General features: G+C 45.5%; 2 protein-coding genes and 1 pseudogene across 5 annotated transcripts in view; 2 read left to right on the top strand and 1 right to left on the bottom strand.

Annotated features, from left to right (window-relative positions):
- Nucleotides 1–26,466, top strand: part of LOC144697407 (uncharacterized) — a 456,361-nt pseudogene that overhangs the window by 173,426 nt on the left and 256,469 nt on the right. The gene's annotated exons all lie outside the window — the stretch shown is intronic.
- Nucleotides 1–26,466, top strand: part of LOC144697301 (uncharacterized) — a 273,518-nt gene that overhangs the window by 121,943 nt on the left and 125,109 nt on the right. The window lies entirely within an intron of this gene.
- Nucleotides 18,018–26,466, bottom strand: part of LOC144697248 (uncharacterized) — a 420,900-nt gene continuing 412,451 nt past the window's right edge. For 2 of the 3 annotated variants that reach the window (XM_078569177.1, XM_078569176.1), the window contains exon 2: nt 18,018–18,978. In XM_078569177.1, coding sequence (XP_078425303.1) covers nt 18,033–18,620 — 588 coding nt within the window. In that variant the 5' untranslated portion in view covers nt 18,621–18,978 and the 3' untranslated portion in view covers nt 18,018–18,032. The remainder of the gene's footprint in view (nt 18,979–26,466) is intronic. The other variant, XM_078569178.1, reaches the window with a different exon arrangement.

Here is a 26,466-nt window from a genome sequence, read left to right as displayed (position 1 = left end):
AAAAAGCATATTATTTAAATGGAGAGAGATTGCAGAACTGTGAGGTACAGAGGGATCTGGGTGACCTGGTACATGAACCACAAAACGTTACTATTCAGGTACAAGTGATTAGGAAAGCAAATGGAATGTTGATATTTATTGCATTCATCCCACCTCCGAGTGGCAGATAGAGCGGTTTCCCCAGCGCGGGGGATTGTGGGAGCTGCAGCCGCCATTACCCATCCGGAGCCAAATCGCCAAACTCCTGGGATTGGGATGGAAAGTTGGGGTGGGGGTCGCAGTGACCTCACCTTGTCACAAAGTACATGTGGGTAGTTACTGGATTCGATTATGATGTCCCCTTAGCAAATCAGGGGTTTTGAATGTAAACACTTAGACTGAAACAGAAAGTGCTGGAGACACTCAACAGGTCTGGAATCACCTGTGAAGAGAGAAACAGAGTTAATGTTTCGAGTAGAATATGACTCTCTTTCTGTCAAGGTGTAGACAGCTGGGTGACATATTGGGGAGGGCAATGGGTAACGGGGGAGGTCATGTGGAGGAGTGAGTAGTGTCCCTGCCTCTGAGCCTGAAGTTCCCGGTTCAAGTCCCAGTCCAGGACTTGATGGACAAGGAAAGTTTCTTCATGATGCAGCCAAATAGGTTTAGCATCAACTTGTAAAACCTTCCAACACACACCAACGGCAGGTGGTAAGAGCAGGAGAGATTTCTGCTCAGCCACATGGTGGAAAGAAATTGGAGCTGTGAGCAAAGCTATCCATAGTGTTTAACCGTGTATGTTGCCATAGCAACTCACATCCCTTGTGGGGTATGGGGTTTGGTTGGCTCAGTTGCCTGGATGGTGGGTGCGGATCAGATTGGTGCCAAGGCTTGGTGGATTCTGGATCTGCCTCCTTGTCCTACCCATGGTGCAGGTCATGACAATGTGAGTCAGATTGAAGGAGAAGGAAAGGGATTCACTTCCCCATCCAGCTCGATTAAATATGTGTGTGCTCACACCGGGGAGAGGCCATTCATCTGCTCCATATGTGGGAATGGAGTCTCTCAGTCGACCAGCAGTGGGTTCAAACTGGTGAGAGGCTGATTAAATATTCTGAGTGTGGGACGGATTCACTCACTCATCCCAGCTCCTGACACACCAGTGAGTCCATTGTTCACTCCAGGGGCTGGATTCTGCTGTTATTGCTGCTGCTAATCACAACCAGGACTGAACCATGTTCATTCTGACAGTTGGGGTTTGTTTCTGTTGATTTTAATAACCCCTGTAACTGGGCTGGAGATTAATATTCTGGTAAATGTCAAATAAATCAGCTTTGTTTTGGGGACACAGTTTATCAAGACCTTGATGTGAGAGAAGAAAAGGTAGGTTTTAAGCAAAGTCTAAAAGGAGGAGAGAGAAGTGGAGGGGTTAAGGGAGGGAATTGCAGAGTTTAGGAACCTGGCAGCTGAAGACTGAAACAGTGCCAGCCCTGAATTTTGGGGGACTCGAGTCTCTGGAGTGGGGACTTGAAACCATAACCTTCAGACTCAGAGGCGAGAGTATGAGACTGACTGAGCTCATCCCTTTAAGTAACGTTTCCCAATCCATCATAGCCAACTCACGCCTCATACCATCACAGGCTCAGAATCAACTACGTCACTCTCCATCTTGATGAAGAATTCTATCATATTATGGTCGCTCATCCCCAAGGAGCCTCGCACACCTCGATTGCCATTATTCCTTTCTCATTACAAAATACCCAGTCTAGGATGGCCTGTTCTCCAGTTCGTTCCTCAACGTATTGGCCCAGAAAACCATCCCATATACACTCCAGGAATTCTTCCTCTACGGTATTGTTACTAATTTGATTTGCCCAATCTATATGCAGATTAAAGCCACCCGTAATTACAGATGTTCCTTTATTGCATGCGTCTCAAATTCCCTGTTTAATGCCATTCCCAACATCACCACTATAGTTTGGGGGTTTATATACAACCCCCACTAACGTTTTTTGCCCCTTAGTGTTTCTCAGCTCTACCCAAACAGATTCCGCATCATCGGAGCTAATATCTTTCCTCACTATTCATTAATTTCCTCTTTAACCAGCAATGCAACTCCACTGCCTTTTCTTTTTTGTCTGTCCTTCCTAAATACTGAATACCCCTGGATGTTCAGTTCCCATCCCTGGTCACCCTGCAGCCATGTCTCTGTAATCCCGACTATATCATACCCGTTTACATCTATTTGCGCATTTAATTCATCCACTTTATTGCAAATGCTCCTTGCATTAAGGCACAAAGCCTTATCTTTTTAAGGCTTGTCTTTTTAACATTACTTGTCCCATTCCCACTATTTTTCACTGGGGCCCTGTTTGATTCTTGCCCTTGATTTCTCTGCCTATCACTTTTCTAATTCCCCTTTCTGTCTTTTGTTCATGTCCTTGCTTTCCCTTCCTCTGACCCCTTGCATAGGTTCCCACCCCCTTGCCATTTTAGCTTAAACCCTCCCCAGCTACACTGGCAAATGCTCCCCCTAGGACATCAGTCCCGGTCCTGCCCAGGTGTAACCCGGCTGGTTTGTACTGGTCCCAAATTGCCCAGAACTGGTCTCAAAGTCCCAGGAATCTGAAACCCTCCCCTTCGCACCATCTCTTCAGTCACATATTCATCCAATATATCCTGCTATCTGTACTCTGACTAGCACGTGGCACTGGTAGTAATCCTGAGATCACTACCTTTGAGGTCCTACTTTTCAACTTATTTCCTAACTCCCTATTTTCTGCTTTTAGGACCTCATCCCTTTTTTTACATCGAAACTAGGAGCAGGAGAAGGCCATTCGGCTCCTCGAGCCCGCTCCACCATTCATTATGATCATGGCTGATCATCCAACTCAATAGCCTGCTCCCACTTTCTCCCCATATCCCTTGATCCCGTTTGCCCCAAGAGCTATATCTAACTCCTTACAAACATGTAATGTTTTAGTCTCAACTTATTTCTGTGGTAATGAATTCCACAGGCTTACCACTCTCTGGGTGAAGAAATTTCTCATCTCAGTCCTAAATGGTCTACTCCATATCCTCAGACTGTGACCTCTGGTTCTGGATTCCCCCACTATCGGGAACATCCTTCCTGCATCTATCCTGTCTAGTCCTGTTCGAATTTTATCGGTTTCTATGAGATCCCCCCATATTCTTCTGAACTCCAGCGAATATAGTCCTAATCGACTCAATCTCTCCTCATATGTCAGTCCCGCCATCCCAGGAATCAGTCGGGTAAACCTTTGCTACACTTCCTCTATAGCAAGTACACCCTTCCTCAGATAAGGAGACCAAAACTGTACACAATATTCCAGGTGTGGTCTCACCAAGGTCCTATACAGTTGCAGCAAGACATCCCTGTTCCTGTACTCGAATCCTCTGGCTATGAAAGCCAACATACCATTTGCTTTCTTTACCGCCTGCTGCACCTGCATGCTTACCTTCAGTGACTGGTGTACAAGGACACCCAGGTCTCGTTGCACATTCCCCCCTCTCAATTTATAGCCATTCAGATAATAATCTGCCTTCCTGTTTTTGCTACCAAAATGGATAACCTTACATTTATCCACATTATACTGCATCTGCCATGCATTTGCCCACTCACTCAGCTTGTCCAAATCACACTGAAGCATCTCTGCATCCTCCTCACAGCTCACCCTCCCACCCAGCTTTGTGTCATCTGCAAATTTGGAGATATTACATTTAATTCTCTCATCTAAATCATTAATATATCTTGTGCATAACTGGGGTCCCTGCGGTACTTCACTAGTCATTGCCTGCCATTTGGAAAAAGACCCGTTTATTCCTATTCTTTGTTTACTGTCTGCCAACCAGTTTTCTATCCATCTCAATACACTATTCCCAATCCCATCCACTTCAATTTTACACACCAATCTCTTATGTGGGATTTTGTCGAAAGCCTTCTGAAAGTCCAAGTAAACCACATCCACTGGCTCCCCCTCATCAACTCTACTGGTTACATCCTAGAAAAATTCCAGTAGATTTGTCAAGCATGATTTCCCTTTCATAAATCCACGCTGACTCTGTCTGATTCTGCCATTGGTTTCCATGTGCGCAGCTATTACATCTTTTATAATGGACTCCAAAATTTTACCTCTGTCGTTTGTAGCAATGTGTACCACGACCACTGGCTGTTCACCCTCCCCCTTCAGAATGTCCTGTAGCCGCTCTGAGACATCCTTGACCCTTGCACCAGGGAGGCAACATACCATCCTGGAGTCTCGTTTGCGGCCACAGAAACGCCTATCTATTCCCCTTACAATTGAATCCCCTATAACTATTGCATTCCCACACTTTTTACTCCTCCCCTGTGCAGCAGAGCCAACCGTGATGTAACGAATTTGCCTGTTGCTGCTTACCCCTGAGAGGCCAATCCCCTCTCTATACCTTCTATCCATGATACTCCCCACCTCGCGGATGCTCCAGTGTTCCCAGCCGCCGCTTCAACTCCAAAACCCGAGCTTCCAGGATCTGCAGCTGGTGACTCTTCAACTCGCGATTCCTCTCCCAGCTTCTCTTCAACTCCCGGCTCCTCTCGCGCTTCTCTTCAACTCCCGGCTCCTCTCGCGCTTCCCTTCAACTGCCGGCGTCTCTCGCGCTTCCCTTCAACTGCCGGCGTCTCTCGCGCTTCCCTTCAACTGCCGACTCCTCTCTCGCTTCCCTTCAACTCCCGGCACCTCTCGCGCTTCTCTTCAACTCCCGGCACCTCTCTCGCTTCTCTTCCTGAGCAATAGAGATCCAAGTCAGGATATTCTTTCGAGTTATCAACAGTCACGGATTGCAACTCTTTCGAGTACAATCACAGTTCTTGGTTTCCGGGAGTGGGACATGAACCCACAACCCTCTGATTCAAAGGCGAGGGTGCTATGAACTGAGCCACATGGTGCGCCACTCGGAGGGGAATCTCAACTGATGCTGTTCCCATGTGTCTGTTGCTATTCGAGATGGCAGAAGTAGTGGGTTTGGAAGGTGATGTTGAAGGAGCTTCGGTGAGTCAATGCAGTGCATCTTGTAGATGGTACACGCTGCAGCCACATGTACTGCACTGGTGGAGGGAGTGAGTATTGAAGGTGGCGGATGGGCTGCCATTAAAGTGGGCTGCGTTGTGCTGGATGAAACAGACAATATGAAAAAGGCCGGCTGATAAATAATAATTGTTTTAGGAAGTGACTGGGAGCCAGTAAATTTAAATAGTTTCCGTCCATTTCAAAAGATCTGCTCTTAAAATATATTGGAACAAATCACATGAGATGTTTGTAGTTGAATTGAATGTCTTGGCTCCTCACTCGGACACATGGCTGACAAGAGGCAGTGATTGGACAATAGCTGGAAACAATGAGCTGAAATGTTCTTCTGTGAGTTAAACTATTTCTCTTTAACTCGGAATTGACTATGTCAGAGTTAAAGGCAATACCAGGTTCACTTACATTGAATATACAGCACAAAAACAGGCCATTCAGCCCACCCAATCCATGCCAGTGTTTATACTTCACTTGAGCCTCATCTCATTCTTTCTCATCTCACTCTCAGTGAATCCTTCTGTTCATTTCTCCCGGATGTGTTAACCCAGCTTCCCTTTAAATGTATCTATGTTATTCACCTCCATCACTCCCTGTGGTAGTGAATTCCACATTCTCACCACTCTCTGGGAAAGAAGTTTCTCCCGAATTCCCGATTAGATTAATCAATCACTATCTTATGTTGATGGCCTCTAGTTTTGCTCTTCCTTCCTTCAAGTGGAAACATTCTCTGTGTCTATCAAAACCTTTCAGAATTATAAAAACCTCCATCAGCCCTCAGCCTTGTCTTTCCAAGAGTGAAGTGACCCAGCCTATTCATCGTCTCCTGGTGCATTAAACCTTTCAGAGTGAAAATCTAAGGACAAAAATGCTTTGTTCACACATGAACTCAGCACAGTGAGAGAGCAGGGACAGAGTCACAAGGGAGCCTGAGGAGAGGAGCTTCACTGAGAATGGCTGTGCTGGGCTGTGCTGTGGGAGTGAGATTGTTGATCAGACTTTTTCATCACAGGGGTCTTGGAGTTCGGGGGAGTGAGGGAGTTCAAGAGGCAGCTTTCAATAAAACAATAACCTGTATTAATATATCATCTTCAATGTAACAAAATGTAACAAAACGTCCTGTTTCTGTGCTGTATTTTCAATGTAATTGAGCCCAGTATGGCCTTTACCTCTGACATACTCCATTGTGGGTTCAAGGTCAAGTTCACAAGGATCATTTTGAAACAGAAATTGATAACGTTGTTCAAGATTATGTCATAGAACATCCCACTCCCTTTTTCTCAGTCGTTTCTGAGATGTGGGTGGCTCATATCAAATTGCCCTTGTTCAGAGGGCATTTACGACTCAACCGCATTGCTGTGGGCCTGGAGTCACATGTGGGCCAGACTGGGTAAGGACAGCAGATTTCCTTATGGAATCAGAAGGGTTTTTGCAACAATCGGCAATGGTTTCACTGTCAGCATCAAACCTTAAACTCCAGGTATTTGTTGAATTCAAATTTTGCCAGCTGCCGTGGTGATATTCGAACTCGGGTCCCCAGAGAATAACCCGGGGTCTCTGAAATACCTATCCACTGACAATGCCGCTATCCCGCCCCCTCTCGAGCTATAAATCTCTGTCCCCCACACACTCCCTCCTCCTTATTTAATTGAACACTAATTCATCATATTATCCCCCTCCTGCTTTTCCCCCAATTCTCCTCCCCTGAAGGTGCTGACTCCCGGGTTCAGTTTCACACTCACCAATTGCCCTCCCCAATATGTCACCCAAGTGTCTAAACTTTTACACCTGAAGTTAACAAACTGTTTTGCTAAGGGGGCGTCATAATCAAATCCAGTGACTACCCACATGTACTTTGTGTCCGGGTGGGGTCACTGCGACCCCCACCCCCACTTTCAATCCTAGTCCCAGGCGTTTGGAGACTGGGCTCCGGATAAGTAATGGCGGCGGCAGCTCCCACAATCCCCCTCGTTGGGGAAACCACTCTATCCGCCGCGTGGGCGGCCGGCCCGGAACTGCGCATGTCCAAGGGAGGGGGATCTGCGCATGTGTGAGGGAGAGCCCACCGCCCCCTCCCTCCGCTGCCCCATTGTCTTCAGACGAGGGATTACCAATGGGAATAGTTGGAGGACCGGAAGGATTCTTGTCCTCCAGCCATTCAGAGCTGGGGCTTTCTGTGACTGAAGATTGAGCTTCACACAGACTAAAACTTCCTCCTGTGTCTAACATCTGTGAGTAAAACACTTTCTTTTCTCCCCCTTTCCATTTCTTTTCTCATTCTGGGGGCAAATTGTTGACTTGCAGGAACTGAAGGGTAAGGAAGTGAATCCAGGGAGGCTGCAGACTCTGGAAAGGTTGGCCCAGGTCTCTCTCTCTCTCTCTTAAAGACATTGACATCCTTTGCTCCTTCAGCTTGGCACATTTATTTGTCTGACTAAAAGGATGGTCTCTTTCTGAATGTTCACAATTGAATGGGTGGTTTCCTTAGGAGATGTCTGACATTTAAGGGGACAGTAAATTAATACAGGACAGAGATATGCCTAGTGTTGCTATTTGATACATATTAGATATGTTATTTATGGGTCTGTTAATACATTTAATTGATTATTATTTCTAGTGTTTTGATATCGTATTGTTGCTACGTTATAAATTTCCAGCCATAGAGTCATTACAGCACAGAAGGAGTCCATTCAGCAATGTGAGTCCATGGCCGACTCTCTGTATAACAATCCAGTCGGCCCCCTTCCCCTGTAAGTTTATTTCCTTCAAGTGACCGTACAATTTTGTGCTGACATCATTGATCATCTCCCCTTCCAGCACCCTTACAGGCAGCGAGTTTGAGGTAATTACAACTCGCTCCTAAATAATGTTCTTCCATGCATCCCCTCTGTATATCTGATCAAGTAATATAGTGTATATTGCACACATTTGTGGTCCAGTATATACACATATATATGGTTAGCAGCCTGCATAAAGATTTTCAGGTCTCTGTGTCCATGACATGAAGCAGTGACTATATATCTATCACAGGGAAAATGTTAGATGCTATTATTAAAGATGTTATAGCAGGGCACTTAGAAAAATTCAAGGCAATCAAGCAGAGTCAACATGGTTTTGTAAAGTTGAAATCATGTTCAACCAATTTTTTTCTGGTTGGCAGGATGTGACGAGTGGTGTGCCACAGGGATCAGTGCTGGGGCCTCAACTTTTTACAATTTATATAAATGAATTAGATAAAGGGACCAAAGGAATGGTGGCTAGATTTGTTGATGACACAAAGATAGGTAGGAAAGTAAATTGTAGAGAGGATGTAAGGAGGCTACAAAGTGACATATACAGGTCAAGTGAGTGGGCAAAGATCAGTTAAATGGAGTATAAAGTGGGCAAATGTGAAAACGTTCATTTTGGCAGGAAGAATGAAAAAGGAGCATATTATTCAAATGGTGAGAAATTGCAGAGCTCTGAAATTCAGAGGGATCTGGGTGTTCTAGTACATGAATCACTAAAGGTAACATGCAGGTGCAGCAAGTAATTAGGAAAGCTAATAGAATGTTATCATTTATTGTGAGGGGAATTGAATACAAAAGTAGGGAGGTTATGCTTCAGTTGTACGGGGCACTGGTGAGACCACATCTGGAGTACTGTGTACAGTGATGGTCTCCTTATTTAAAGAAAGATGCAAACGCGTTAGAAGCAATTCAGAGAAAGTTTATTGGACTAATACCAGGAATGGGCGGGTTGTCTTATGAGGAAAGGCTGGACAGGTTAGGCTTGTATCCACTGGAATTTAGAAGAGTAAGAGGTGACTTAATTGAAACCTTTAAAATCCTGAGGGGTCTCGGCAGGGTGGATGTGGAGACAATGTTTCCTCTTGTGGGAGAATCTAGTATTAGGGGTCACATTAAAAATAAGGGGTCGCTCATTTCAGACAGAGCTGAGGAGAAATTTTTTCTCTCAGAGGGTGGTGAGCCTTTGGAGCCTTCTTCCTCAAAAGGTGGTGGAAGCAGAATCTTTGAACATTTTTAAGGCACTGCTGGATAGATTCTTGATTAATAAGGGGGTGAAAGGTTATTGGGGGTGGGAAGTAATGTGAGGTTGAGGTTACATTCAGATCAGTCATGATCTTATTGAATATGGAGCAAGCTTGAGGGGGCAAGTGGCCAACTCATGCTCCTAATTCGTATGTTTGTATGTTTGTGCGTTTGTATGTATGGATCTGTACATCAGCATGAATCAGCACCTTCAGGAGAACTGGGAGGGTGAATGTTATGCCCAGTAGAGTGAGAATGGAGGAAGAGTGTCTGGGATGACTGTTGGGGTAAAAAAGGAAAGAATGATCCACAGAAACTAGAATTGTCTGTTCTGAATTTCTATCCTGTACTGACAGTGATGACTTTTGTAAACTCCTTTTACAGGATATTAGAAAGGGAGGGTTTGCAACAGAAATCTCAAACCAATCGTCATGTCAATATCTGACAGAGTGGCTTGATTTATTAGGACCTGAATATCATCAGCCTTTGAATATGGAAGGAGAAGTGTTTGTCTGTTCTGTCTGCTTAAAAGGCTTTAACACCACTGGGACTGGAAAAGCACCGAGACGCACATACCCGAGTGAGAGTGTTTCTGTGCTCTGACTGTGGAAAGAGCTTTAACCAGTAACACAGACTGAAAAAACCATCGCACCATTCACAGCGGGGAGAGACTGTCTGTGGACGAGGCTTCAACTGATCATTGAACCTGGAGAGACACAAGGACACCCGCACCATGGAGAAACTGTGGAAATGTGGGGACTGTGGGTAGGGATTCCATACCCCATCTGCATTGGAAACTCATCGATGCAGTCACACCAGGGAGAGTCTGTTCACCTGCTCTGAGTGTGGGAAGAGATTCAGCGATTCATCCAACCTGCTGATGCACCAGCGAGTTCACAATGGAGAAAGGCCGTTCAACTGCAGTGAATGTGGGAATGGATTCAGCCATTCATCTGCTCTGCTGAGACACCAGAGAATTCACACTGGGGAGAGGCTGTTCACCTGCTCTGATTGTTGGAAGGGATTCACTCAGTTATCCAGCCTGCAGACACTCCAGCGAGTTCACACCAGGGAGAGACCTTTCACCTGCTCTGAGTGTGGGCAGGAATTCAGTCAGTCATCCCAACTTTTGACACACAGGTGAGTTCACACCGGGGAGAGCTGCTCACCTGCTCTGAGTGTAGGAAGGGTTTCATTCAGTCATCCCAACTGCTGACATGCCAGCGAGTTCACACTGGGGAGAGACCGTTCACCTGCTCTGAGTGTGGGAAAGGATTCACCCTACCTGCTGATACATCAGCGAGTTCACACTGGGAAGAGACCATTCACCTGCTCCGCGTGTGGGAAGGGATTCAGTCAGTCATCTCAACTGCTGACATACTGACGAGTTCACCCCGGGGAGAGGCCCTACACCTGCTCCGAATGTGGGAAGGGATTCACTGATTCATCTGCACTGCAGAAACACCGATGAGTTCACACTGGGGAGAGGCCCTTCACCTGCTCAGAGTGTGGGAAGCGATTCAGTGATTCATCCTACCTTCTGACACACCAGCGATTTCACACCGGGGAGAGGCCATTCACCTGCTCCGAGTGTGGGAAGGGCTTCAGTCAGGTATCCAACCTGCTGAGGCACCAGTGGGTTCACAAGTGATTACAGGGATTTGATTCTGCTGTTCTTGCTGCTGTTCGTCACATCCATGATCGAACTGTAGTAGAAAGGGTTAACAGATGGGAAATGCTAATGTATGATGTAGTTAATGATGTACCACTGACATCAGTCAATCACATGTTAGATTCTTTCTCTGAGAGAGAGAGGTTGGAATCATGCCTCGGAACAACCTGCCTTCTCTGTAACCTGTTTGGATGTAGTACTAATAAACAAGTGTTAAGCAGATACCAATGTGTGTCTACAGTCTGTCTGCTAACCACGTCCCAGGCCTAGAGTCCGAGACAGAAGGACACATCTCCAAACATGGTGGCAGCATGTGAGACATCGATGTAAAAAACACATCGGTGTTATCGAAGGAACCACAGAGTGAAGGAACCTCTGAAAGCAGCTCATAAAAAACAGGCAGAAAAGGAGACTCTGGAAAGAGGTAACAATGACTGTACCTGGCGAGCAGTCCCTGTCCCTGTCCTGAAGGAGACTCTGGAGAGAGGTAACGGTGACCGTACCTGGTGAGCAGTCCCTGTCCCTATCCTGAAGGAGGTGCTGGAGAGAGGTAACGATGACTGTACCTGGTGAGCAGTCCCTGTCCCTGTCCTGAAGGAGGCGCTGGAGAGAGGTAACGATGACTGTACCTGGTGAGCAGTCCCTGTCCCTGTCCTGAAGGAGGCACTGGAGAGAGGTAATGATGACTGTACCTGGTGAGCAGTCCCTATCCCTGTCCTGAAGGAGGCGCTGGAGAGAGGTAACGATGACTGTACCTGGTGAGCTGTCCCTGTCCTGAAGGAGGCGCTGGAGAGAGGTAATGATGACTGTACCTGGTGAGCAGTCCCTGTCCCTGTCCTGTAGGAGGCGCTGGAGAGAGGTAACGATGACTGTACCTGGTGAGCAGTCCCTGTCCCTGTCCTGAAGGAGGCGCTGGAGAGAGGTAACGATGACTGTACCTGGTGAGCAGTCCTTGCCTCGAGGACCCACAGAGAGACCAGCAGTGGGAGTTATGGAAATACCATTTTCTCTAGTACTGAGCACTGTCAGGTCTTCAGTAAGAGGAGCAGAAGTTTTGAGCTTCCCTGTCAACGTCCTGGGGGTCATCATTGACCAGAAACTGAACTGGATCAGCCATATGAATAGAGGGAGGCAGTGGCGAGTGGGATTGTCACTGGACTGGGAATCTAAGCACCCAGGGTAATGATCAGGGGATTCAGGGTAGAATCCGGACACGGCAGATGGTGAAATTTCAATTCAATCAAAATCTGGATCATGAAACAAACCATTGTCGATTGTTGTAAAAACCTATCTGGTTCATTAGTGTCCTTCAGGGAAGGAAATCTGCCGTCCTTACCTGGTCTGGCCTGCATGTTACTCCAGATCTGCAGTGATGCGGTTGACTCTGGCCTCACGAGTCACTCAGTTGTATCAAATCGCTAAAAAGTCAATGGAAAGGAATGAAACCAGACGGACCACCCGGCATCGACCGAGGTACTGGAAACGACAACGGCAAACCCAGCCCCGTCGACCCTGCAAAGTCCTCCTTACATCTGGGGGCTAGAGCCCAAATTGGGAGAGCTGTCCCACAGACTGGTGAAGCAACAGCCTGACATAGTCATCCTCACGGAATCATACCTTACAGATAATGTCCCAGACACCACCATCACCATGTCTGACAGCATCTGCGGAGTGGAACACAGTTAACGTTTCGAGTCCGTATGACTCTTCAACAGAACTAAGGATAAATAGAGGCGAAATATAAGCTGGTTTGGTGGGTGGGGTGGGATGTCACCTATAACACATTCCTTCGATAATATCACCACCTTCAACACCTCTTTGGCCTTTTGTTTATGACGTCTTTTGGTTATCTCCACCTATCACTGGCCCCCTATCCAGCTCTACTTGCACCCCCCCCCAACCCCACCGAGCCCCTTATACCAGCTTATATTTCATCTTTCTTCTATTTTTCCTTAGTTCTGTTGAAGAGTCATACGGACTTGAAATGTTAACTGTGTTCCTCTCTGCAGATGCTGTCAGACCTGCTGAGTTTTTCCAGGTATTTTTATTTTTGTTTTGGATTTCCAGCATCCGCAGTTTTTTGCTTTTACCACCATCACCATCCCTGGGTATGTCCTGTCTCTCCGGCAGGACAGGCCCAGCAGAGGTGGCGGCAAAGTGGTACACATTCAGGAGGGAGTTGCCCTGGGAATTCTCAACATCGACTCCGGACCCCATGAAGTCTCATGGCATCAGGTCAAACATGGGCAAGGAAACTTCCTGCTGATTACCACCTACTGCCCTCCCTCAGCTGGTTGGTTTTGTTACGAGTTAAGCTTATTGAGTTGCCAAGGTGATATAGGTAATTGTAAAATGTGACTAAGGGAAAACATTTTCCGTACAGTGTGTAAAAAGGTAGTTGTTACAGTGTTTATCATGTTAAAATGCTGTGGTTTGAAAAGGATTGTGGTAACTGCCTTACTTCAGTAAGGTTTTTTCAGGGGTGGGGTGGGGGAGCATGTAATGACCCACATACCTTGGGAAAAGGATGTTTTTTCTCAGGCAATGTTCCCTTTGAACACAAAGTGAAACTGGGGATTCTTCTGAAGGAAGAGTAATTGATTTCCTGGCTCTGAGGTCATTAATTTCAAGAAATGTCAATGCGGTTACTACGGGAATGAACAGCGCAGAAGCCAAGAGTAAATAGACAGCAAATTGCAGATTGAATTACAGTTTAAGCCCTGCTGAAGCAGGCTCAGTTACAGGGGCAAATGACAGACACAGTCAAGAAAAGAAGCAGCAGTTCAAAACAGAACCTGGTGTTGAAGCAGGGCTCTCGGAATAGAGTAGGGACTGTGATACCCTGCATGTTATACAGTTGAAAAGGACAGAGAGCAGAGAGCTGAAGACAAGGAGAGCAGGGGGTTCTGGATTGGAAAAGACCCCTGGCTTCTGTTTGTTTTGCCAGAGCAAACTAGACCTTTTAAAGGGGTTGAAGGGAGTCTCTGGGGATTCCGTGACATCAGGACTGTCATGACTCCAGAGAGAGAGCATTTGTAGACATGCACTTTGTTGTTGTTCACCGTATTCGGGGACCTCGAATAGAATAATGGTGCCGGTGAATGTGACTCCAGGGCTAAATCCATTGAGTGGGAAGTGAGAGATCCGACATAGGGAGGGCAATTGGAAAGACTGTGAGATTGCCCGTGGTGCAACATGTGTGCAGGAAGTAATGTGGGTGTTAATAACAACCTGAGGTAAATCTTTGTTCAATTGGCTATTCAAAGTGAAATTTCCCCTTTTCTTTGAAATATCCATCGCCTGTTAATGAATGTTTGTGTTGACTTTAGTTGGTTTATTACAGTAAAAGTTTCAAAAGGTGAAATCTTGTCCATTGGTTTTCTTTCCATTGGTGTCGTGGGGATTCCTTTCATTTAATAAGTTATCGGTCTCCAAAGGAATCGGAATGAGAGCCATAGAATCATCAGGGCAAAGAAGGGGGCCATTCCACCCATCAAGTCCATGCTGACCCTCTTTTTAACACTATAGTTAATCCCATTCTCCAGTTCTAACCCTGTACCCCTGCAAGTTTATTTCCCTCAAGTGCCCATCCAATTCTGTTTTGATATCTGGGTAAGATGACCAATAGCTGGGAGGGACTGAAAGGAAAGCCAGTTTAATCTGGCACATCCGCTGTTTATTATTCAGACCTGGAAGGTAAGAAGGGGTTTAGTTAATGAGCAAGTCGAGCCTGCATCAGATCAATAAAATGGAGATGAAATGGGTTTGATGTGTATCTGAGATGGGAAAGCTTTATGTAAACCTGATCAAGTCTTTGAGAGGAGAGAGAGAGACAAACATTAGAACAGGTCCCAGTCCCCATTAAAACACGCAGCCTGGGAAGATTAGGAAGGGGACCTCCTCTGCCACTCAGTCAGCTCATGGCTGATCTCCACCTCCACTCCGTGCTCCTATCTTTGCTGCACTCTGAACAGTGTCGATGAGGGATGGAAGCCGGTGAGATTAGAGTGGGAGTGGGGCCGGGGAACCAGAGCCCAATGAACACACGCGTGAACCCTGCAGGAGGCAGATCCCTCACAACTGACCAAGCCAGAAGGAAGAGAGCATCCTGAAACACAGCAAGAATTCTCTCAGCTGGGAGCTAACCAGGCAATGTGTTGTGAGGAGGCTTTAGAAACATACCCTGGGTAGACTCGTTCTCCGAAGGTGTGGGCTTGTTAGCTAGACAGTGAAACTAGGCGTCCAACAGCCACAGCCGCCTCTAATATTGGACACTGGGTGTAACCCTGTTCTGTATTAAGCAGACTGAGCTGATGCTGGGTTATTGTGATATCATTAATCTGACCCTTAATTGATTCAATTCCATCCGTTAATAACATTGATTCAAGTACAGTCTTACTCTGTTAATCTGCAAATAAAGTGTCCCCACTCATACTCAGCCCATTCACCTAACACCCGCTGTGCTCACTGACTGACATTGGCTCCCGTCCAACCAATGCCTGGATTTCTGAGGAACAAAAGGACCTTGGCGTGTGTGTCCATAGATCTGTGAAGGCGGAGGGGCATGTTAGTGGGGTGGCAAAAAAAGCATATGAGACACTTGCCTTTATCAATCGAGGTATAGATTACAAAGGTAGGGAGGTCATATTGGAGTTGTATAGAACCTTGGTGAGGCCACAGCTGGAGTACTGTGTGCAGTTCTGGTTGCCACATTATAGGAAGGATGTGTTTGCACTGGAGGGGGTGCAGAGGAGATTCACCAGGATGTTGCCTGGGATGAAACATTTAAGTTATGAAGAGAGGTTGGATAGACTTGGGTTGTTTTCATTGGAGCAGAGAAGACTGAGGGGTGACCTGATCGAGGTGTACAAGATCATGAGGGGCATGGACAGGGTGGATAGCGAGCAGCTGTTCCCCTCAGTTGAAGGGTTAGTCACAAGGGGACATAAGTTCAAGGTGAGGGGCAGGAGGTTTATGGGGGGTGTGAGGAAGAACTTTTTTACCCAGAGGGTGGGGATGGTCTGGAATGCGCTGCCTGGGAGGGTGGTGGAGGCGGGTTGCCTCACATCCTGTAAAAAGTACCTGGATGAGCACTTGGCACGTCATAACATTCAAGGCTATGGGCCAAGTGCTGGTAAATGGGATTAGGTAGATAGGTCAGGTGTTTCTCACGTGTCGGTGCAGACTCGATGGGCCCGATCTTACCTCTGTAAAAGTGAATGGGATTTTGAATGAGTTAAAATCGGGCCCATTCTTTTCAAATCCCTCCATGATCTCACCCCTCCCCATCTCTGTAATCTCCTCCATCCCTACAACCCTCTGAAATATCTGTGTTCCTCTCATTCTGGAGCATCCCTGATTTTAATCGCTCCACCATTGGTGGCCATGTCTTCAGCTGCTTGTGTTCCAAGCTCAGGAATTCCCTCCTTAAATCTCTCAGACTCCCTACCTCACTTTCCTCCTTTAAGACTCTCCTTAAAACCTGCCTCTTTGTCCGAGCTTTGAGTCACCTGACCTAATATCTCCTTATGAGGCTCAGTGTCATATTTGGTTTGATAATCGCGCCTGTGAAGCTCCCTGGGAAGTTTTACTACATTAAAGGTGCTATATAAATGCAGGTTGTTTTTTTTGTTGTGGTGTTTGAATTATTTTCAGGGGATGCCGCTATTGTTAAGCAGTCAAATATTTTCTTGCTGCATCCATTGAGAGCTACAGGAAGGCTGTTGACTATAATCGGCCATGCAAGGCTTTGTTCGATGTTTAAATATACAGAGGAGTGGAGACATTGTTATATCGGTCACTCAGAGCTGAACAGAAACCTGTCTCTTTAAATACAGATATAGGGAAGAGGCTGAAATGAAATCTGTTCCTTTTAACCTGCACAAAAGCAGGAGGCTCAGATTCAGAGGCTGCAAGAGTCCATTCAGCCCATCATGCCCCTGCCATCTCTTTGAAAGGACTCTCTGATTCATCCAACTGCTCTGCTCTTCCCTCACAGCCCTGCAAATTCTTCCCTTTCAAAAGCATTTACCCATTGGAAAGATACTATTGAATCTGCTTTCAGATAGATCAGAACAACTCGCTGTGTCAAAAAAATAAAATCTCATCTCCCCCTCTGGCTCCTTTGCCAATTACCTTAGAGGAACTCACTTTCTGTTAAAGAGCTTGCCAACCCCTCTCACCCACTTTCCCTAAAGTGCAGAAATCTCATTCTGAAAAATTCAGAAAAATCAAATATTTCTACTGATAAAAGTTTATTCATGAAACAAAACATGGTTAAAAAAACAGAAAATTACTTGAGGATCAAAGACAACCAGAGTAAAAGGATGTGCACAATGTTCTGGACCCAAATGGTTTCTCTCTACTTCATCTGTCCCCTGTTTGCTGCCCTCTTTGTGGAACACCTCCACTCAGTCCACAAGCATGATACTGACCTTCCAGTTACTGCCATTATAATTCATCACCTTGCTCTCAGGCTCACATTTCTGTCCTCGGCCTGCTGCAATGTTCCCGAGAAGCCCAACACAAGCTGGACGAACAGCACCTCATCCTCCGATGAGGCACTTTACAGCCTCCTGGACTCAACATTGAGTTCAACAACTTCAGATCATCAACTCTGTTCACTGTTTTGAGTCTATTTTTGCCAAGTGCCAGTTTGCATCTTGTTTTCATGTTTTTTCTTTCAGACAGAGCTGTCCTTTATTCTGCCATTAACACTTGCTCTGGACCAATGCTTTGTTTCTTTACTACAACCATTACCTCTCCCTTTGCCTTTTGTTCCTTGACATTTTTGTTATTTAATCTCACTCGCCCTCTAACCAATCCCTGACTTGCCCTTTTGTTCTACTGGACCCTCCCCCTTTTCTCAACAGCATCAAACACATCACATTTCTCCCTCTCTGAAATTCTGAGGACGAGTCATATTGGACTCAAAACGTTAACTCTGTTTCCCTCTCCAAAGATGCTGCCAGACCTGCTGAGTTTTTCCGACACTCTTGTATTTATTTTAGATCTACCTATAGTGGTAACCAAAAACTACTTATTATCCTGAATAAAACAAATGTATTTTCATCAGCTTTTGTGGATCATTTCAGTGGAAATGTGCACTCCCAGGCTCAAAGAACATCAGCCACTGGAAGCAAAGTTGTGAGACCAGCCAGTCCAGCAGAAAGAAAACCTCCGACCCTCCCACTTCACCAATAGTCAGAATGAACATGATTCAGTCCTCGATGTGATTAACAGCAGCAAAACAGCAGAATCCAACCCCTGAAATCACTTGTGAACTTGGTGTCGCTGCAGGTGGGATGACTGAGTGAATCCCTTCCCACACTCAGAGCAGGTGAACGGCCTCTCTCCAGTGTGAATACGCTTGTGTTTTCGGAGATCGGATGAATGACTGAATCGCCTCCCACATTCAGAACAGAAGAACGGTCTCTCCCCGGTGTGAACTTGCTTGTGTGTCTGCAGGTGGGATGAATGAGTGAATCCTTTCCCACACTCGGAGCAGGTGAATGGTCTCTCCCCAGTGTGAACTCGCTGGTGTCCCTGTAGGTGGGATAACTGTATGAAGCCCTTGCCACACTCAGAGCAGGTGAACGGCTTCTCGCCGGTGCGAACTCGCTTGTGTGTTTGCAGGTTGGACGAGTCAGTGAATCCCTTCCCATACTCAGAGCACGTGAAAGGCCTCTCCCCGGTGTGAAGTCGCTGGTGTGATTCCAAGGACGATAACCGACTGAAACCCTTCCTACAAACAGAGTAGATGAACGGCATTTCCCCACTGTGACCGCGCCAATGAATTTCCAGGTGAGAAGGGTATTTGAATTCCTTCCCACAGTCCCCACATTTCCATGGTTTCTCCATGGTGCGGGTGTCCGTGAGTCTCTCCAGGTTCAGTGATCAGCTGAAGCCTCGTCCTCACACAGAACACATGCACGGTTTCTCCGCACTGTGAATGGTGTGGTATTTTTTCAGGCTGTGTAACTGGTTAAAGCTCTTTTCACAGTCAGTTCACTGGAAACACTCTCACTCGGGTGTGTGTGTTGGTACTTTTCCAGTCACACTGATATTTAAAATGTCTTGAAGCAAACAGAAAAGACAAACATTTCTCCTTCCAGGTTCAAAGGCCAATGATAGGTCCCATGAATCGAGTGACTGAGTCAGATCTTGATGTGATGTTTGGTTTGAGATTTCTGTCTGCAAATCCTTCCCTTCTAATATCCTGTAAAAGGAGATCACAAAAGTCATCACTGCCAGTACAGGATAGAAATTCAGAACAGACAATTCTAGTTTCTATGGTGCACTCATTCCGCAAAAACTGTACATCCCCATCCCACACACTCCCTCTCAATTCTCACTCTGCAGTATCTAATAAACACCCAATAGTACTGCATTAAAATGTGTGCATTACACAGTATTCCATTACATGATTAGAGATACATGGAGCTGTGAGGGAAAAATCTATTTTGACAGCCAGTGATGATGCCCTAGAACTCACTGCCTATAAGGGTGGTGGAAGCAGAGAGAGTCATTGATTTCAGAATGAAATTGAAGGGAATAAACTTGCAGGGGAATGGGGATATAGAGGGGGAATGGGACTGACTGCATTGCTCGACAGAGAGTCGGCACCTACTCGAGCTGCTAAGTGGACTCCTTCTGTGTCATAATGACTATGACTGGCAATATATAGTACTGTATATATTTTATACAAGTACTATATAACAAGACTAGAAATAATAAACACATTATTACAGAACCATTGATAATATAGCTAATATGTATCATATAACAATACTAGATACATCTTTGTCCAATATTAATTCACTGTCCCCTGAAATGTCAGACATCTCCTGGGGAAACCAGCCCTTTAATTGTGAACATTAGGAAAGAGACCATCCTTTTAGTCGACAAATAAATGTGTCAAGCTGAGGGAGCAAAGGATGTCAATGTCTTTAAGAGAGAGAGACCTGGACCAACCTTTCCAGAGTCTGCACCCTCCCTGGATTCACTTCCTTTCCCTTCAGCTCCTGCAAGTCAACAATTTCCCCCCAGAATGAGAAAAGAAATGGAAAGGGGGAGAAAAGAAAGTGTTTTACTCAAAGATGTTGGACACAGGAGGAAGTTTTAGGCTGTGTGAAGGTCAATCTTCATTCGCACAAAACCCGCGCTCTGATTGGCTGGAGGACAAGAGTTCTTCCGGTCCTCCGACTTTCCCCATTGGTTAATCTCCCACCTGAAGTCAATGGTACAGCGGAAGCCTTTGTTGGCGCGGGAGACCCTTTGACCCCCATGATGAGTTGTGCGGTTAGCCAATGGGAAACGCCATTGTCTGCCACCCATTGGGGGGCGGGAGGTCGCAGTGACCTCACCCTGACACACAGTACATGTGAGTAGTCACTGAATTTGATTGTCACGCTCCCTTAGCAAAACAGTTTGTTAACTTCAGATGTAAAGATTTAGACACCTGGGTAACATATTGGGGAGGGTAATAGGTGAGTGTGAAACTGATCCCGAGAGTCAGCACCTTCAGGGGAGGAGAATTGGGGAAAAAGCAGGACGAGGATAGTAGGGTGAATTAGTGTTTCAATCAATGGGGAGGAGGGCTTGCATTGGGGGAGTGGCAGGTATTTAAAATTTGAAGGGAGTGAAATATGTTTTCTGATAATTAGAATTGTCACTTCTGAATTTCTATCCTGTATTGACCGTGATGACATCATAACGTCAACCCTGTTGCACCCATTCATAATCTTGAAGTCCTTTATCAGGTCAACCCTCAGCCTTGGCTTCCGCAGCCTGTTTGCTCTATCCTGTAACTTAAACACTCTTGGTTATGGTATGATCCTTGTCAATCTTTCTTGCACCTTCTTGACGACCTCTGTCATTTTAAAAGGGGTGTATCATTAAAATTTAGGCTCAGTTTGATTTGGTTGCAGGCACCTAATTTCTCGATTCCAAATTAGCCCTCTAAGATACTTTAGTTCAAAGGAGACTTAAGCATCAGGCAAGACCAGACTCTGAAGTAGCAAATTATATTAATATTTATTTAAAAGAAAAAGGTTTACTTACGAATTACACGAGCGACTTTCCCCACCTCAATTGGGCGACCACCCCAGGTCTTAGTGTGAACCTTCCTCAGGTTTCTGAACCAACAGTAATTTCTCACAATCCTGCTCCAGAGGTCCCTCAGTACCTCTGCGAATAGAGTTCAACTCGCAAGCCCAAGATGGTTCTTGAAACCCAATTTTAACGCCTGATTTAATGTGAACTCATCTCAAATCAGGCCTGTTGTCATTAGACAATTAGTCATTGTTGTTACTGGGTTAATTTTATTGGATTCAATTCTTTCCGTACATTGTTCTATGGAGCAGAACAATTGGGCTGTTCAGGATCTTTCTTTTAATCTGAGTTTAGACAATGTTACGGAGCGAGATGGGAGGATTGCGCAGTTAATTCTAGCCCCACATCTTCACAGGTCCTAGTTCAAATGTTTAATTCACCCACAAAAAAGGTCAACTGTTACCCTTTGATACTGTTATTCCCAGCCAAAAAAATCTAACCAGGCTTCTTTCAGTAAACACAAAAGATTGAATTATTATAAAACAACCTACTTTTTAAAAACAAGTGAATGAACTGGTTAATATACAACTTTTAGTTTAGAAGGGCAACGATTTTCCCCTTTTTGAAAAAAATATATTCGAACCCCCATACAGATACACACACACACAAAACAGGACAAAGCAAACACAGTCCCCTGGAGAGGCTGGAGTATGAGAAAGTTTCTTTTAAAAGGATAACATTTGAAGAGATCACAACACTGTTGATCTAACAGAATTCTGGTCACAAACGTTCTGGAGGTTCCATCAGATGGATTTTTTTTGGTTAGACTGTCCTTGATGACTCTTATTTGTCACAACTCTGCAGACAAATTATCCTAAGATAAAAGCAAAATACTGTGGATGCTGGAAATCTAGAACAAAAACAAAAATACCTGGAAAAACTCAGCAGGTCTGACAGCATCTGTGGAGAGGGATATGGTTGACATTTCGAGTCTGAATGACCCTTCATCAGAACTAAGAAATATAGAAATGAGATGAAATATAAACTGGTAGAGGGGGGTGGGACAGGTAGAGCTCAATAGGGGGCCAGTGATAGGTGGAAGCTAAGGAGAGACTGCCAAAGATGTCATAGACAAAAGGACAAAGGGGTGTTGACGGTGGTGATATTATCTAAAGGATGTGCTAATGGGGACATTAAGGGTAGCAAGCAGGACAAGCTAGTGGCAGATGGCTCTAGTCAGGGTGGGGTGGGGGGAAGGGATCGAAATGGGCTAAAAGGTTGAGATGAAACAATAGATCGAAACAAGTTTAAAAATAGGTGGGAAAAGAAAAATAAATTTTAATAAATGTGTTCTTTACCCATCTATTTTTAAATTTATTTCGATCCATTGTTTCATCTCCGCCTTTTAGCCCATTTCGATCCCTTCCCCCCACCCAACCCACACTAGGGCCATCTGCCACTAGCTTGTCCTGCTTGCTACCCTTAATGTCCCCGTTAGCACATCCTTTAGGTAATATCACCACCATCAACACCCTTTTGTCCTTCTGTCTATGACATCTTTGGCAGTCTCTCCGTGGCCTCCACCTATCACTGGCCCCATATCGAGCTCTACCTGTCCCACGCCCCTCTACCAACTTATATTTCATCTCATATCTATATTTCTTATCTCTGATGAAGGGTCATTCGGACTCGAAACGTCAACTGTATCCCTCTCCGCAGATGCTGTCAGACCTGCTGAATTTTTCCAGGTATTTTTGTTTTTGTTGAGACAAATTATCCTGATGGGACATTTTTGAGGCAGGTTTAAGACAAAGGTGAGGCAAAGAGAGGGAAAGACAGAGTATTTTTTGCAGCCTGATTCTAGCCACACACACACTCTCAGACTGAGGGTTCTAAAGGACTAAATGTTCAAAGTATACTTCTCTTAGGCCAGGGGTTTTTAACCAATCAGCAAAGAATCTTTAGCCTGGCAACAGTGGTTCTTTGTTAATTTAGATATACAAAGTATCTCTTCCCTCTCCAGATGTTCCTGATGGACATCTCAATTCACACGTGGTTTATTGAAGAATGGCACTTTCTCAGCCCTGAATTAATATGGCAGATTTAAAAAATAACTCAGGAGGGAGAATGTCCAAAATTTAATGTTCTTCAAATTGTCCAAAAACCGGTTCCTCACAACAAGATCATGAATGGTTTACATCGAGTAAATAAAGAGAAACTGTTTCCACTGACCAGAGGACACAGATTGAAGGTGATTGACATAAAAGCCAGAGGGGAAATGAAGATAAATCTTTGCACAGTGAGGTGTTGTGATCTGGAATGCACTGCCTGAAAGGCGGGTGGAAGCAGATTCAACAAAGGGAATTGGATAAATCCTGGAAGGGGACTAGTTTGCAGGGCACATGGGGAAAGGGCAGGATAGTGGGACTAATTGAGTAGCTGTTTCAAAGGGCCAGCATAGGCATGATGGGCCGAATGGCCTCTTTCTGTGCTGTGAGATTCTGTGACCACAGATAAATAAATATGTCTGTAATATGTACAGAGACGTTAATAATATCTGGAATTCTCTTTGTGACATTTCAGAATTTTATCCCTTTCCTTCCAGTTTATTTTCAGACAAAGAGAACAAAAGCAAATCATTTTCAGTATATTGAGCATCCCTGATGTCTATTCTCAGCCAGCATTACACAGGGGAAAAGGGCTGGATTCTCAGACCAGCAAGTCAAGGCACCCTCTTTAAATGGCCACTTCCCACAATGGATTCAGTGGCCTCTGAAGGGAAGCAGCCTCGGTCCACACTGGGAGTTCCTGCCCCCTAGTCAGTTGGCTCGTGCTGGCTTATGCTCCTGATGTACACGGTGTTGGTGAGACCACATCTAGAGTATTGTGTCATGTTCTGGTCACCTTATATCAGGAAGGGTAAATACTTTAGAAGCTGTTCGGAGGAGGTTCACTCAACTGATACCTGGGATGGGTGGGTTATCTGAGGAGGCAAGGTTGGACAGGCTGGGCCTGTATCCACTGGAGTTTAGAAGAATGGGAGGTGATCTTATTGAAACCTCCAAGATCTTGAGGGGACTTGACAGGGTGGATGCTGAAAGGAAGTTTCCCCTGTGGGAGAGACTAGAACGAGGGGACATTGTTTAAAAATAAGGATCTCCCATTTGAGATGGAGATGAGAAGAATTGTTTTCTCTCAGAGGGCCGTGTGTCTTTGGAACTCTCTTCCCCAGATAGCGATGGATCCAGGGTGAATGAATATTTTTAAGGCAGAGGGAGATAGATTCTTGACTAACAAGGGAGTCAAAGGTTATCGGGGAGAGGCGGAATGTGGAATTGAGGCCACAATCAGATCAGCCATGATCTTAGTAAATGGTGGAGACTCGAGGGGCCGAATGGCCCACTCCTGCTCCTAATTCATATGTTCCTATGGATGATCTGCCTGTAAGGATAGGAGCTTGTCGGTTTAAAAGGAAACTTGCATTTATATAGCGCCTTTCACCACCTCAGGGCATCTCAAAGTGTTTCAGTGCCGATGAAACACTATTTGAAGTATGTAGACAGCAACGTGATGATGACCAGATCACCTGTTTTTTCTGCTGTTGACTGAGGGATAATTATCGGGTCCCAGGACACTGGGGGTGAACTCCTCCCCCTCCTGCTCTCCTTCCAATTGTGATCATTCAGTCTTGTACATCCACCTGAGAGGGCAGACGGTGCCCTCGGGTTAATGTCTCACTCGAAAGATGGTCCCTCCGACAGGACGGCTCTCCCTCAGTACTGGCACTGGCAGTGTGGACCCTTGATTATGGGGGCTCGAGTCTCTGGAGTGGGAATTCGAACCCCCCACCTCCTGACTCAGAGGCGAGAGTGCTACCCACCATCATGCCATGTTGAATAGAATCAGCGAGCTGGTGTTCTAGAATCATGGAATGGTTACAACACTGAAGGAGGCCATTCAGCCCATTGTGTCTGTGCCAGCTCTCTGCAAGAGCAACTCACCCAGAGCCACTCCCCCGCCTTTTCCCCATAACCCTGCCAATTTTTCCTCTTCAAATAATGATACAGTTCTCTGTTGAAAAACATGACTCAATCTGCCTCCCTTCATCCCTGGTACCACTCTCGTAAATCTCCTCTGCACCCTCTCTAAGAACTTCACATCTTTCCTAAAATGTGGGGCCCAGATATAGGGTTCCATTCTGGAGGGATAGAATTGAAAAGCAGGGAGGTTATGTTCAACTTGTTTTGAACCATCGTTAGACTACACTGGGAGTACTGTCAACATTTGTGATCTCCATTTAGAAAAAGGAAATAGAGGCACTGGAGAAGGGGCAACAAAGATTTACAAGAATAAAACCAGAACTGAGAGCATTTAACCCTCAGGAAAGGCTGGGGCTGCATTTCTCTAGAAAAGAGAAGACTGAAGGATGACCTGATGCAAGCCTTTAAGATTATGAAGGGGATCAATCATCCAATAGGGATTTCATGAAAAACCTCTTTACCCAGCGAGTGGTGAGAATGTGGAACTCGCTACCACAGGTTGAGGTGAATCGCATGAGTACATTTAAGGGGAAGCTAGATACATCCATGAGGGAGAAAGGAATAGAAGGATATGCTGATGGGGGGAGATGAAGAGGGGTGAGTGGAGGCTCATGAGGAGCATAAATACTGACAGAGACCAATTGAGCCGACTGGCCTGGCTCTGTGCTGTAGGACAGTGGACCATCAATGGAACAGAGACAAATGTATTTATTTTAGATCTAACAGTAGTGGAAGGAAAAACACTATTAACTGTCCAGGATAAAAGAAATGTCCTTCGTCAGCTTTTGTGGATCATTCCAGTGGAAATGTGCACTCCCAGACTATAAGGATCCCGATAGGGACGGTCAATGTTTCAAGAGAAATCTGAACCCAGTAATGAACTGAAAGAACTACACCACAAGATTCCACGCCAGACACAAACTTTAATGTAAATTTTAAAAAAAGAAACTAAGCACAACTAACCTGACACTATATTGTGTAATTACTTCAATTGTAAAGTCCATTTTACATTTCAGTTCCACCCAAGATTTCCCTATGAGATCCTGAAGGTTCATTTACCTTTCCTGGGACAAACCTAAAAATTTGCCACAGCCCTCTGGAATTCACTTTGATTTCTCCTGTGTTACAGCTACTCTTTGAGGTCCAAGGAACCCTCGGCATCTTTCCATGAGCTTTTGGATAATTGACCCTCCAACCTTTCTTTAATGCTTCACGTCTGTGGGTTCCTCTGTTCAAGCTTGAGCCTCACTGCCTTCTGGCCCTGACTTTGGACAGTCTGACTGCTTTTCCCAGCCTGCACCCACTGCTTCTTCACTGCTCTTTCCAAGCTAAATGTTCAAGCTGACTGCTTTCTGCTACACGACGGGAATGTGGAACTTGAAACACAAACAGATCAGCCATGACCATACTGAAAGGCGAAGCAGGCTCGAGGAGCCGGGTGGCCGACTTCTGCTCCGATTTCGTACGCCCAGAAGACTTCCGATTTCGTACGCCCAGAAGACTTTCACCGGGAGGGTCACGGTAGTTTTCCTCCTCTAGCTCCAAGCTAGGCAGACCTTTCAGCTTCTTTTCCCTTCAACAACTCCAAATTAGCTGCAAACTACGCAACCAAT

This window comes from Cetorhinus maximus, chromosome 23, assembly GCF_964194155.1.
Source record: "Cetorhinus maximus chromosome 23, sCetMax3.hap1.1, whole genome shotgun sequence".
In the NCBI taxonomy this organism is placed as follows: Eukaryota; Metazoa; Chordata; class Chondrichthyes; order Lamniformes; family Cetorhinidae; genus Cetorhinus; species Cetorhinus maximus.
The sequence above is the reverse complement of the archived record's forward strand: the minus strand, read 5'-3'. Positions and strand labels throughout refer to the sequence as shown.